Consider the following 13,851-nt stretch of genomic DNA (forward strand, 5'->3'; position numbering starts at 1 on the left):
CACACTCTGCAGATGCGCTGTATGACTGTATGACCTTCTCACAAGAATAAATCTTGTTTCTTAGATACAGTTGCTTTCAGAGCCCTTATTCCTTACCATATACGTTTTTTAAATGTTCCCTAACAGCGCGTTTCTCATTTTCCTTTTCATTTAATTTTTTAAATATAGCTTTAATTTTGTTTCAGTTTTAGTCATTTTAGTACTTCAACAAACCTAATTAATTCAGTGAGTTGCCAGGGTACCACTTCTATAACAATTCTCAAAGGGACAGTTCAGCCTAAAATTTGAATTATTTATTCACCTTTATGTTGTTGCAAACTTGTGACTCTTAAGTCGAACACACAGGAATCTATTTAAGGAAAATCTTTTCCATACAATAAAAGTGTTTTTGCTGAAAATCTTCCCGTGCAGCCTGTAGCTCTCAAATCTCATTTATGAGCTCCACAGCTCCCTTCTCCATTTACTCTCATGTATGGAAAATAGCTTTTCCCAAACCTTGTGCACTAGAGTGACCTGTGATCTAAGAGTTTCTTTTAAAAATTAAAGCTGTTAAAAATACATCTGGAACAGATCAAGTAATGGCGCAGCCCAGTTTTCTTCATAGTTAAGAACAACTGACTGCTGAAATACCCTGAATATCAAATTAAATGCATCAGAAAATACGCTATTCAATTAAAAACACAAAAGCAGTAGAAAACCTTCTAAAGTAAACTCTTCAACAGATGAGCTCACTCAAGAAGTTATAACTTCATATAAAAGATTTATTCTTACTAAAACAAATGTTTTAGTACTTGATGGCAATACAAAAACAGATCTACAAACATTAAGTACAGACGGATATGGTAACGAAAAGCCTCAAATCTGACCCTAATATGCAAGCATCAATGCTTAAAAAATATTAGATATATACACAGACGTAGTGCCATTGTGATAATGATGTGACCATGCCCTTCATGTCATCTTGCTGAGTTTGGGTCTTAAGGCGTTGAAGACGTTACATGGGTGCGGCCCCATCGGCCTGTGAGGACGGTGGAGTTTGGACTGAATTGGAGAAAAATAAAAAGCAGCCGGATTCAAAATGTTTTGAACACCGCACCGGAGTTGATCAGTATTTGAGTTGAGGCATGTGTTACTCACACATGCCATTGGGAGCTCCAGAGTTCCGAGCACCCATGATCTGTCCAGTACCAGCACTGCCCACCGAACGACCTAAGGAGGATGCAAAAACCAGTGTTATTAAGACTAATGAGTGTGCATGAGACAAAAAGTGCTGACTGTGATGTGTAGGAGAGTTTACCGTGGTGAAGAGGGCTGAATGCTGTACTACTGCTGCTCTGTGTAGTTCCTGTTTGTTGCGGCTGTTCCACGTTCTGTCGTGCCTTCATCTCTGCATATTTCACCTGCTCCAGGTGGAAATTCTGCCTCTCCGACAATAACTGCTGTCTCTGCTGCTCCAGCTACAACAGAGAGATATCAAATGTTAGCAGTTAGCAGTCAGCAAGATCTTTCTCTGTTTAAATAAAAGAGACAAAATTAAACCATACAGGTTTGAAACACTTTTTTTAATAACACTTTCATTTTTAGGTGAACTATCCCTTTAAAATATTACGAAAACTCTATTAATTTCCAAAAATAAATCAATGGCAATTAAGATGCATGTCGAAAAACACTCCTGCATTGAAAAATTATTTTGTGTGCTCTCAAAAGTTTCTTGGAGTGATGTAAGGTCTTTTTTGAACAAGGCACTCTAACTCACAGCCTCTTTTTCTCGATCCATAATGGTCTCCAGCTCTTCAAAGTGTCTCAGTTTGATCTCCAACTTTTTCATCTGAGTCTCAACCAGCAGAGCCACCAGAGATTTGATTTTCCTCTCTTCTACCGCAGCCAAGTGCTAGAGGGACATAAGAGGAAGAAAGAGAAGAGTGAGTTCAGATGAATCACTGTTTTTGTCACTATTAATGGTCACGGGAGCGGGTGCAAGGAAAGAGGTTTGACATCCACCTTTGCTTTGGTAGCTGCAGAGGCCAGTGCTGCAGCAGCAGCTGTGGCGATGTTTCCCTCCACCAGCTCAAGCTCCACCCTCCTCTTCATCTCCTCCCCGTCCCCTTGGGTGAGGCCCATGTCAAAACTCTCCTCTGGATAGACGAACAAGGAGTTTGAAAGATGAAGAAATACAGCAGGGATTGCATGACTACTCATTTTTTCCATTTGTTGTCTAGAAAATACTTAAACTTTGTGAGAAAAAAAGATTAAATGAGCATTAAATGAGCATATAAACTACTGTTCAAAAGATCTGGGGACAGTAAAAAAAAATTAAGAAATGAAAACCTTATCCCAAAAATGTATCACGGTTTTAACAACAAAAAAAATTGCATTAGAATTGTTTTCAACACTGTTAATATGAAATGTTTCTTGAGCACCAAATCCAAATATCAGAATTCTGAAGGATCATGTGACACTGAAGGCTGGAGTAATGGCTACTGAAAATTCAGCTTTACCACCTCATGAATTCATAACATTTTAAAGACATATTAAAATTAAAATAAATCAATTAAATAAACGCTGCCTTGGTGAGCATAAAAGACTACTTTCAAAACTTTTTGTTGCTAAAGTCACTGTCATAAATGATATAGTTCACTTGTATGATGCTTTGTGAAAGGTGTGTGCTACGGGTTAACCTTTTTGTAATTACATTATATGTAGGTTTTTATACAAAAGCTAAAGGCACGGTGCATGGAGAAAATGCTAGGTCATCTGGGCATCACATGCATACAGAAAATTTGCATATTAATCATGCCAAATTCCTTTCAAACATATTCCGAGTAGTATAGTAGTATACTATTTTGACCAAAGCTGTCACACCAACTGCAACTAATCATAAATATTTAACAGTATAGCAGCACTCTGTTAAATCAAGGTGAATCAGTGCAGAAGATTTAATATGCAGAGCATCTGTGATCCTCTGACCTGCTGTGCTCTCCTCTCCCCTCTCTCCTTCACTCTCTTCTTTCTCCTCGTTCTTCACACGTTCTCCCTCTCCCAAGATGCTGTCACCCTCAAGCTACAACAGACAGTACAGAGTCGGTGACAATCAATCACACTTTCCTTGTTAAGATTTGTGAATGACGAACATAAAACATCAGAATGGATGATGATTATTTGTGCCTGAAGAAGCTTTTCATACCTTTTCTTGCTGCTCATATTCAGTATTCATCGTTTCTATACCACTCCCATCTTAAAAAAAAAGAAGAAAAAAAAGAACTATGTATTAATCATAATCCCAATATTTATCATAAAGGTTATTGTATAATATTAGATGTGCAAAGACCATAAAGACATTGATTAAATGACATTCAACATTATGAAACTTTTTTCACTTGCTGCCCTCCTCTGGATGTTTCAAGCATGACCATTCCAATTATTCTTTAATGAATCTTAAAACGGTTTTAACATGCACAACTATTCAACAGTTTGGGTCAGTAAGCCTTGTATTATCGTATGCTCACCAAAGCTGCATTTATTGGGCTGAAAAATACAGCAAAAAACAGGAATATTACGAACATTTATAATAAATTATCTATTTTAATATATTTTACATAATTCTTCAAAAATCATTCTAATATGCTGATTTTGGTTGACCGTTGCAGCTCAATATGTTTGTGGAATCCTTTTTCCAGGATTCTTGATAAATAGAAATCTTTTGTAACATTATAAACTTTGGAAAAAACAAAACAAAACAAAAATCGCCTAATCTCTGGTAATTTGCAAAGCTAGGGGTTTTGTTTGTGAAAGGGGGGGGGGGGGGGGGGGGGGGTATCTAATGCTATTTCATGCATGTTGAGTTATTTACACTGTTAAAGAGTTGGACTCTCATGATAAACTTGGGCAAAGTTTAAAAAATGAGTTGGATGTAGAACAAAAAATTTCTGTGTCAAATACATTCCTTCTGGTTTCGTACAAGTTTCGGAAGGTTTTTTTCGAGCGTGGTTCTTCATGACATCATGAAGGGTGGAACTCCTTATATGGGCATTTCTCCCGGAAGAGTGCGCCCACTCATACATCGACTGGAGCAAGAGCGCGCCTGTCAACTTGCTTCATTCGGCAGCACTGCACGGGACTTAATTGAGAAGAATGTCTCCGAATAAGTGTGTTTTTGGTTGTTAAGGAAAGATAGCCTTGTTCAGCTTCCCAAAGAACCCAGCGTTATGTGATCAGTGGATGCAATTTGTTTTTCCGGGCCAGCAAGTTTGCAAGTGTGTTTGTTGACGTTTTATAAACAAGGCTCAGTTCGGCGCTGCATTTGCACATCGTTTGAAACTGAAAGATGGAGCGGTCCCAGCAATAAAAGATCCAAGTCATGATTCTGAACTTAAGACGGTAAGTGAAACAGCATCAAATGTCTGTGCTTTGTTGGCAATCGGAGCTCAAGTGCTCGTCCCTCTTTAGCTCTGCCCATAGCACACCTCCAGGAGCTCGGCTGTTTTTGGGGACAATCGTAAAGCTGTATCTTTCTTTTATAAATATGATACAACTAAAGACTCTTTGGAGAAATGAAGGATGCAATACTACTTTATAGCTATTCAAGATTAACAGGAGATTGGGTGAAACTGTGGGTGTTAGGTCCCCTTTAAGATACTTTTTGTGCACAAAGAAAACAAAAATAACTTTATTCAACAATTCTTCTCCTCATCCTGTTTTCCCCGGGGTGCCGCCATTGTGGAGAGTATCACGATCGCATGTGTGTGCTAACGATGCATGCGCATGCTGCTGTTTATGTTGAACATGCACGCACTGTGCCTTGTTTACAAGCAGAGGACAGGATGCGCATGCATCGTTGATGAGGAGGACAGATGAGGGGTGAAACGGGATGAGGAGGAGAAGAATTGTTGAATAAAGTTATTTTGTTTTATTTTTGTTTTCTTTGCTCACAAAAAGTATTCTCATAGCTTCGTAAAATTAAGGTTGAATCACTGATGTCACATGGACTATTTTAATGATGTCCTTGCCATGTGTCTGTGCCTTGATCATGGTAGTACCCTTGCTGTTTACGGAGGGTAAGAGAGCACTCGGATTTCATCAAAAATATCTTATTTTGTGTTCCGTAGATGAATGGTCTTACGAGTTTGGAACGACATGAGGGCGAGTAATTAATGACACAATTTAAATTTTTGGGTGAACTATCCCTTTAACATGCATTTAAAAATGATTTCAAGGGGAGAGTTTTTTTTTTTTTTAAATCTTGCGGCTACATAAATTGCTTAAAAAAACATCACATATACAAAAAAGTGAGATGAGTACCAGTCTTTTCTGAATGGTCAGGATCAAGTCCCGCAATGCTGCCAGTTTGGAGTGTATAGGCTGGATCTAAATTATGTCCAAGTCTCTGTGTTCTGTGAAAGCTGGCACTGAATATCTCTGGTGGGGCCTCTTCTCTTGCTCTTGAGAATTCCTCTGAAAGACAGTTCAAACATTACATACATATTTTCTCTTATGAATCTTCAAATCAGCACACACACTAACTCTTACCTAAAGCTGCCTTGGCGGCTGAAGAGGCCACTCGAGGGTCGACCACAGATGCAAGGAAAGCAACAGTGCTCATCACAGGGTTCCCTGACTGGCTGAAAGGGACAGGCTGATAGGCCAGAGGACCCATTGAGGCTTCAGAGTTCTCTAGGTATGGGTCCTCTATGGGCAACCGTAAGAAGTGAAGAATACAGTCGTCCTGTGTGCGACTGCCCACATGCTCTGACACCTTATTCCAGTCATCTTTATACATCTCCAAAGCCTGAAAAGAGAGACATGCAATACAAAAACAACAAATAATCACAACTACTTTCAGGCCAAGAACCCTTTGGGGATAGAGAGATGGAGCAGGTACTCCATATTACATACTGTATTAAATTAAGTGTTGCATTTTAAATCATTATTGCATTAAAATGTACGTCATCATATAATCATTATTGTGATATACGTACAGAGCCATATACTTTTCATGTTCTACACTGCATTTTCTATTTACTACTTCCATTTACTATTTTTACATTTTCATCTAAAAATTACAAAACTTTACAATACAAATTACATTTTAATGTAGGCTAGACAATTAAAAAAAATGTAAAATGTAAAAAATTTAGCTGGATTCTTGGGGCAAAAAATTGTCATAATCATTGTTTGCTTGAGATAAAAAAAAAATAAATAAAAAATAACTGGCAACCCCCTGCAGTACCACTGTCGAAGGCTCCTGAGCAATAAAGTTTTCAAAATCTTGTTCACTGTTTGACTGGCTTACCTCCAAAAGTAAGAGTGTTTCTTGTTCTGTCCATTCTCTGCCTGCACTTGCGCCTTTACTCTAAAAGACAAAGCAAGCACACAGTATTCAGGTGCTGAATCTCAATGTACAAATAGATTCTAAAATGTTTTGGTAAAACACTGCTCAAATGATGAATGTTTCAAACACCTTTGGATGTTTCTTAGCATAAATATCAATCCGCAGACCAAAGTTCTGCAGGTCAGATGGTTTTTCTCTTGATTTCTCTGGGAAATGCAACATATGCTGAGAAGCGGAAACCTTCGAACACACACAAAAAAAAATTGTTAATTAAACAATTTTTATAATGATCGCTGAAATGTATAATTGTTCCAGGCAACCGATTTTTTTCCATCTCAGATGAATATTTCATGAGCTTTTATTTGACACAAAAAGTAGGAAAAGGCCCAGTCTTGTAACATGAACAGCTGACTGTAAGAACTGATCATTTAAAACACAGATTTGGTGTTTGGCAATGTAATGTCAAAGTACTTCTGCATTACCTGTAAGGGTCTGTGCTGTAGTGGGACAAGTCCAGACGGTGTGTCTGTAAGAACATTAAAGTGTGGTGTTGGGGGTGGGCCCATGGGGAGGGGTCGACTTTCTGCATCTACCTGGTAGTTGATCAACCCCCACTGCTCCAAAAACGAATGAACCCTAAAATGCACACAAGCCAGTTTATAAATGAATTACAAATTATTTATAAACCGGTGTCATATTAAGTGGGTACAAGTGAATATACACACCTTATAAGTGCACACACATCTCCTGTCAGGTTTCGTCTACAGGAGGTTGAGGTCAGATACTCCTGAGGGTTTAGCCGGTATGTATCAATCATGAAGTTCCGGTATGCAAGATATCTACAAACAAGATATGAACATGTTTATGTAGAGTTCAGGATGTTGAATCTGATACAAATAGTATTTGCATAAACACTGACTTACATTTCTGGTGTTTTGGACTTATTTTTCACATTGAAGAACTCAGGCAGTGCTCGTCTCTCTATCTGATGAATACTAATGCACAAAAATAAAAAAGCACTATTACTCTTCATAAAAAAACATGCGTAAGAATAATAAATGCCCGCTTATTTTCAGAGCACTATGCCTCAATTCTGATATCTATGTACCACAAAACTGAGAATGTGAGTTGGCGTAATCTGGACACTTGTACTTGTTAAACCCTCACCAGTTGTAGTCGAACCAGGAGGCATAGGTGGGCACAATGATGTGATGCGTTTGCTCTGTGACACTCTCCTCCCCCTCCATCCCACGGCCAAACTCCCTCTGCTCCTCCTCATCCTACACACAATAGGTCAGAACTTAAATATTTAAAGCGAGATATTGTGATCTAGAGTTCCTTTAAATTAGGACTTGACTTTAAACTGGGTTCTGGATGTAGATTTTATATTAGCTGGACAGAAGCAACCATGACAGACTAACTCATTACAGAAAGGGTCAAAACCTTTTTTTGTTCACTATTAGAATAGAATTGCAATGTCGCAGCATTCTGTCCTTTTTCTGAAGGCATTCCTGGAAGGTTTTGGTCATTCACTTGGTCTAAAGTTTTCTGTATGTGCACATACAATTTTATTTAGCTAGACTGACTTACTCTGACACCAGAAAGCAGGTCCTCTTCCTGGTCATCTGAGAGAAACACATAGATATTCAAGGTTATTACTGAAATACAAGCAGATCATGATTCACTGAATAGTACATCTCACAAACTTACCTAAATCAGCCATAATGCCTCCTTTGACTGGAGTGTTTTCACTGTCTTTTTTTAGGTTCACTGTAGCCAATGATAATAATGAGAAATAAATAAAAATGAATAATGTGTAACACTCCCGACATTAACATAAGCACTTAACACAAAAGAAAAAAAAAGAAACTTACCATTTTTAGGCAGAATGACCTCCTCCATATTAGGGACAGGCGTGGGATCTTCCATGTCTTTAGTGAGGTCCTCCTCTGGCTCCGCTTCCTCTGGTTGACCACGCCTCTTATACACACCTGAGCTGCTGGATTATACAAAATTAAATAAATTAATAAGAAGCAAATGCAATTGTGTCTCAATTTACAAAGAATTTGATACACTCTTTCAGAGAAAAAAGCTAGTGATTTCCAACATTAACCTTTCTGCACTGGTAACAAAAAATGTCACATAACAGTGACCAAAAAAGTAGATTTAACCTTTTCTTTCCTCCTTTCTTCTTAGACTCAGAAGGAGGTGGAGACGGGGATCGTCTGCGCTTCTTTACAGGTTTCCGTTCCTTGTGAAAGAGAAAAAAATAATAAAAAATACTTAAAAATAAAAACAAAACTCCATACCAACAGCAACTACAAGCAAATTTTTGTAAAATGATTTTTTAAAAAAGCATGAAATTAGATAATAGGGGTGCTCTGATCAGGATTTTTGAGGCCGGTCACCGATTACAGAAAGCAGTATCTGTCGATCCGATCACTGATACCGATCTTTTTAAAGCCATCTTTTTATCATGTAGAATTATTTATAGTGCTACTCCAATCAGTATTTTTAGACATTTATTAAATAAACACACCTCTGTGCTTTGGTAGATACGCCGCCTGAAACTCATACTATTCCCATTCTCGTCAATCTCATAATCTTCCTCATTCATCCACTCATTATATGTGTCTGTGTCGAGAACCCATTTGGCATGAACCTGAGAAAATAAACATTTAAGTAGATATTCTTATGGTCTTATCACTTCAAATAAAAGCCCATCTCAATATTTAATATTTATAATCATTGGAATCCAACACAACATGCAAAGATTTGTATAGTGAACTCAGGGTATTAAGACTAAAAGGATTTTTTCACCTTCCAGCACCTGTCTGGGTTGGGAGGTTCCTCTACTTCTCCATCTACATCACTTGATGGTATAAGTGAGTCATAACTGAAGAAATAAAAAATAAAAGCATATACTGTACACAGAACAAAATGTAGCATTTACTAATCCAAACATTCAGAGCATGTGTGTAAATGTGGGTGTGATGTATTCTTTACCTGTCTGGACACATGCCCCAATGCACCATCACTTGCCGATTCAATCGCATGACTGGTCTAAGCCACTCTTCTGGAAAAGACCAAACAGCCAACATTAAACACACAGATGTGAACTTTTCCACAGACTGAAAAGATACACAAAATTAAAACACACCTTCATCTGCTGTGGAGGGGGATGGGTATATTTGGTGGGTGGCTTGTGACTTCTCCTCTGTCACTGTGCCCTGAAAATGCAAGCAAAAAAGTTGTGTGTATACTAATCAATAACGCATATGAAGAATTAATTTGCAAAAACAGATAACTCCGTTTTTAACAAATTTCAAAAATCATGTTTTTTCACTGTGGATTCCAATTAATCTCAATCAATCTGCAGTTGGGTTATTTTGATTAAGTTAAAAAAAATAACTACAAAATACAGCTAAGACAATAAAAACACGATAACAATAAAAAAATTATTTTTGAAAAAAGAAAAAGAAAAAAAGTTATCTGTTTTTCCAAATAAACTCTTCATATATAGATATGTAGACAAGTAATCAACTAGTTCACTGAGAAAATTTAATATGTAGGAAAAGGGTTTAAAAAAAATTTAAATTGTATTTTTATTAGTGCATATTCTTTATTTATATTCAAATAAAAAGCATTGGATGAAATTTGCTCAGAAACAGCATGTATGCATCATACTTGATACATTTTAATAGCTTTTTAATGTGTTTGAGTACTTGATTGCAAAATCCTCTAAATGCCCATCTGAAGTGTCTAGTGTGCATTTGATATATTTCCCAATTACTTTGGTTCTTTTATTATTCTACTGACCTGGTGTCGCACAACAATGTCTTTGAGTTTAAGAGCTTGCTTCTGCTCAAGATCAGGAGACAGGTACACCACAGGTCTGCTTAATAAATTATCCTAGCACAAATAAAACACAGGTCAGATACTGGACCACACTTACACATGCTCAAGATCTTTGTCTTCACAAAAGATCCAAGCACAAATACCTGTGTCAGAGTTTTCTCCACAGATGTGAACATCTCCACATTGCGATCCATTCTGGATGGGTTCTGAAGATCAAAGCGTCTCCTTTAATAAAAAATAAAAGATCACAGAGTGGATGATACACATTTGACATCACTCAATTTTATTATCTAATGAATTACCGTTTACATTTACTGTAAGCGGCGGGCTGTATAATGACCAAAATCTTACATCATGGCATAAGTAACTTTAATCATTATATTGTCATATCATCTTTAATCATTATCATTATATTGTATTTAAAATCATTCATATATATATATATATATATATATATATATATATATATATATATATATATATATATATATATATATATATATATATATATATATATATATATATATATATATATATAATCATGTGACACTGAAAACTGGATGACTGCCGTAATGACTGCTGAAAATTCAGCTTTGCCATTACAGGAACAACTTACATTTTAAAATTTAACAACACAGGAAAGAGATATTTTAAATTATAATTATATAGTAGAAATATTGAACAATATTACTGTTCTTACTGAATTTTTTTATCAAATAAACACAGCCTTGGTGACTTTCAAAGGCATAATAAAAATCTTAGGCTGACAGTCTTAATGCAATCTTAATGCACAGATCCAATCTTTTGACCATATCCGATTTTTTGGCCCAGCTGTTTACATTCACTTTAGACACGACTGGTATTCGAATCGATATGCGTTTACATTAGTTCCCACCCATTTATTGCTTTACTATGGACATGGTAGTAGGCCCTTAGGCTTTGAATGGCCATGCTATTAAAATTATTTAAATGATTCATGTCGCGTGGACATTATTATTTGTCATGGACAACAGCTGTCATGGATGTTTTGCAGCACAAAATCTGACTGAACGGATAAATACCTGTAGAGTAATGGCAATTTTCATATGTAATTTTATCTACAGCTTGTTAGATGTAGAATTCTTCAGTGAAATAAAGTAGCGCTGTAAGATTAAATGAATTTTAATTAATTAAGGTGTGAGAGAAAGAGAAATAGAGAGAGAGAGAGAGAGAGAGAGAGAGAGAGAGAGAGAGAGAGAGAGAGAGAGAGAATGCATGAGTGAGTAGCCTACTGAAGCTTGTTGGTTTAATTAGGAAAACAGCTAAGTTATCACCTCATTGCTAAGAAATATAATGTAGGTTTTAGTAGTGAAGCTATTGTTTTTATAAAATTCAAAGGGCAGGGGTTGAAAACCAGCTCCTGAAAGTTGTGCAATTTCTTACATATAAAGTTCCCGCCTCAATAAATTGCAAGCGCATATACAGCACACCGGCATTAAAACGATCTCTTTATGGGCAGTACGTGTCGCCCTCGCATTAGGAGTTCTGCGGTGAATTGGATATGTGTGTTTAGACATAGGTCGGATGTCCAGATATTGGATATGTATCCAATTAAAATCCACATTTGGAAGTGGGCCAGTTCGGATGAGAAAAATATCAGATCTCATGCAGATTTTTACACGTGTGCAACAATTTCCGATCTGTGTCAGACGTGAGCAAAAAAATCTGATTTTTTGTGCCAGTGTAAATGCAGCCTTAACGACACCAAGCTTTGAATGGTAAAGTACATATAAATTTGATAGACAAACTCAAAACTTACACAACCAATTAATGATAGGTAAAAAAAAATGGCATCCAGCACTATTTAGCATTAATACTAACCAGCCCTGTTCTGTCTTGAACTTGTACACTGATCCCAGAATATGGCAGAGAGCACCGCCCGGCCTTAGGTCCTGAAAACACTTTGCCTGTGGACAAAGAAACAAGGATCAAACAACTGATCACTCATAATTCTACAAAACTAGGTTTCATGCTACGACTGATCTTGGTGTGGTGGTGATGATTATCTCATAAAGGTGATTATGCAAGGTTTGCCAGAGAAAGCAGCAACTCACTGGGAGTTTTGTAAAGCTTGGGTTATTTGCTTGACGGCCAAATGAATCTTCATGAAACTGCAGCAGTTGAATGACCAGCCCAGAAAGAGACTTGCTGGAGGGAGCATCAGTATGTACATACTTAAGAGGGGGAAAAAAACAAATTGCACAATTTAAAATGTTTGAATTGCACAACAAATTGCAACAAAACGTGACAATTGCTAAAAGGCCTATACCCTTTGAGTGTTTAAGAGCTTTAACTAAAATGGATTTTGCTACATACTGTACTAGTACTATTGAATGGTTTTTACATTCAAACAGTTTAAGACTTTAGATGCCCCAAGGTATATGTTACCTACACAGTGGGTAGTGGATAGGGATGGCATGGCACTGAGAGGGGGGTGTGTCAGTCAGGTCGTGTAACAAAACCACAAACCTGTTTCTGCAAACTTAAAGCTGCTAGCATGCTGCTAACATAAACATTTAAGTACATCCCGTGTACTTAAACTAAAAAAATACTACAAAACAGTCTTTTATTTTATACTGACTCAAATGGTGGAGTCATGGAGTTTGATATAAACATAACTTTACCGCTAAAATGAACACATAATGAAGGTTGTCACTTCTGCCCTGTCAATTAGGTTGAGACCGTATTCTGTGGAGTTAACTTAGCTGTTCATTTCTATATTATTCGAGGCAAACAGACAAAATACTACCACATAAAAGAGACTTTCGCAGTTTGAGGCGATAATCAGAATCACAAAAATAGCAAGACAACCAGAGCTGTCTGCAAAGAAATCAAACCACCTTCAGGGAACCACATCATATATAGGGTCGCCGGCTATTTAGCTCGCTAACCTTTTTATAATGCTTTCCAATCCAACTGCGAACCATCTCCAACTGAGAGATTATTTCCGGGCTATCCCAGAATTTACAGCACGGTCCACCGTCCATTCTTCGGCTCAGTGAAGAGCTACGACCGGCTTGACTCATGGTAGATCCAGCAGCAGCAGAGCCTAGAGCTTGTGTAGCCATTGTTACATGCTAATTAGCCTTCGCTACCCAGAATGACTGCAGACTCCACAGCGCCTCTAGCGGTAACACCAAAAAACTACTGCATACTTCACACAGTACATCTGCATACTGCCCATTATTTCGTAAGATTAGTACACAAAGTAGAAGAAAACAATGAACCAAAATCTGTTGCATATTTAAGTTTAGGATGGCAAAACATTCGTTCAGCAGTCATACTCAACTTTCATCACTGCAACTAAATATGATATGAATTGTGCAGCAATTAAATAGAAAACATTTTTTTTAATTGTTGCTGTATATTGTATGTATGTATATATATATATGTGTGTGTGTGTGTGTATATTGTATATGTCTACACACACACATACATACATATATATATATAACAATATTTTTAAATAATATTATATTTATATTTTTTAATCGCGTAATTGCTATTTTGTCTGCTTGCTTCATATTTGCTTAAAAAGATCCATAATAGAACCAATCATATCATGTTGTTTTTGTCCTCATTGTTAAGAATGTCGAAATGCAGCTGCCCTTGAACACTGCTTTTTC

The 13,851-nt window shown here is 37.0% G+C and overlaps 1 protein-coding gene across 2 annotated transcripts; it reads right to left on the bottom strand.

Moving 5' to 3' along the window:
- Positions 1 to 742: 742 nt before the first annotated feature.
- On the bottom strand, positions 743 to 13,360 carry smarcc1b (SWI/SNF related BAF chromatin remodeling complex subunit C1b). 2 transcript variants are annotated; one of them, XM_079441400.1, is made up of 28 exons: positions 13,117 to 13,360; positions 12,280 to 12,399; positions 12,047 to 12,132; positions 10,330 to 10,411; positions 10,148 to 10,240; positions 9,489 to 9,558; positions 9,335 to 9,404; positions 9,149 to 9,224; positions 8,868 to 8,990; positions 8,500 to 8,579; positions 8,203 to 8,327; positions 8,039 to 8,098; positions 7,919 to 7,953; positions 7,496 to 7,608; positions 7,252 to 7,323; positions 7,054 to 7,167; positions 6,811 to 6,964; positions 6,458 to 6,568; positions 6,290 to 6,349; positions 5,527 to 5,785; positions 5,299 to 5,451; positions 3,185 to 3,234; positions 2,968 to 3,061; positions 2,002 to 2,135; positions 1,757 to 1,891; positions 1,298 to 1,457; positions 1,138 to 1,209; positions 743 to 1,041 (listed from the first exon to the last, which is right to left on the bottom strand). In XM_079441400.1, exons 1-28 carry the CDS (start codon positions 13,291 to 13,293, stop codon positions 995 to 997), a joined length of 2,925 nt encoding a protein of 974 aa, XP_079297526.1. In that variant the 5' UTR covers positions 13,294 to 13,360; the 3' UTR covers positions 743 to 994. The 2 variants fall into 2 exon arrangements, with proteins under 2 accessions (XP_079297526.1, XP_079297527.1); XM_079441401.1 differs by having other exon boundaries at positions 8,203 to 8,324; positions 13,117 to 13,333.
- Between the last annotated feature and the right edge of the window lie 491 nt (positions 13,361 to 13,851).

This window comes from Barbus barbus (assembly GCF_936440315.1).
Source record: "Barbus barbus genome assembly, chromosome: 19".
In the NCBI taxonomy this organism is placed as follows: domain Eukaryota; kingdom Metazoa; phylum Chordata; class Actinopteri; order Cypriniformes; family Cyprinidae; genus Barbus; species Barbus barbus.

What these genes read in the sequence shown, in the direction of transcription:
- smarcc1b (XM_079441400.1), bottom strand. Translation starts at nt 13,293, where the DNA reads ATGGCTACACAAGCTCTAGGCTCTGCTGCTGCTGGATCTACCATGAGT. An exon ending in TACAGCACAGACCCTTACAG is followed by an intron (nt 6,569 to 6,810) that starts GTAATGCAGAAG and finishes GTGTGTTCGAAG; the next exon opens with GTTTCCGCTTCTCAGCATAT. An exon ending in AATATGAGCAGCAAGAAAAG is followed by an intron (nt 3,062 to 3,184) that starts GTATGAAAAGCT and finishes TGTCTGTTGTAG; the next exon opens with CTTGAGGGTGACAGCATCTT.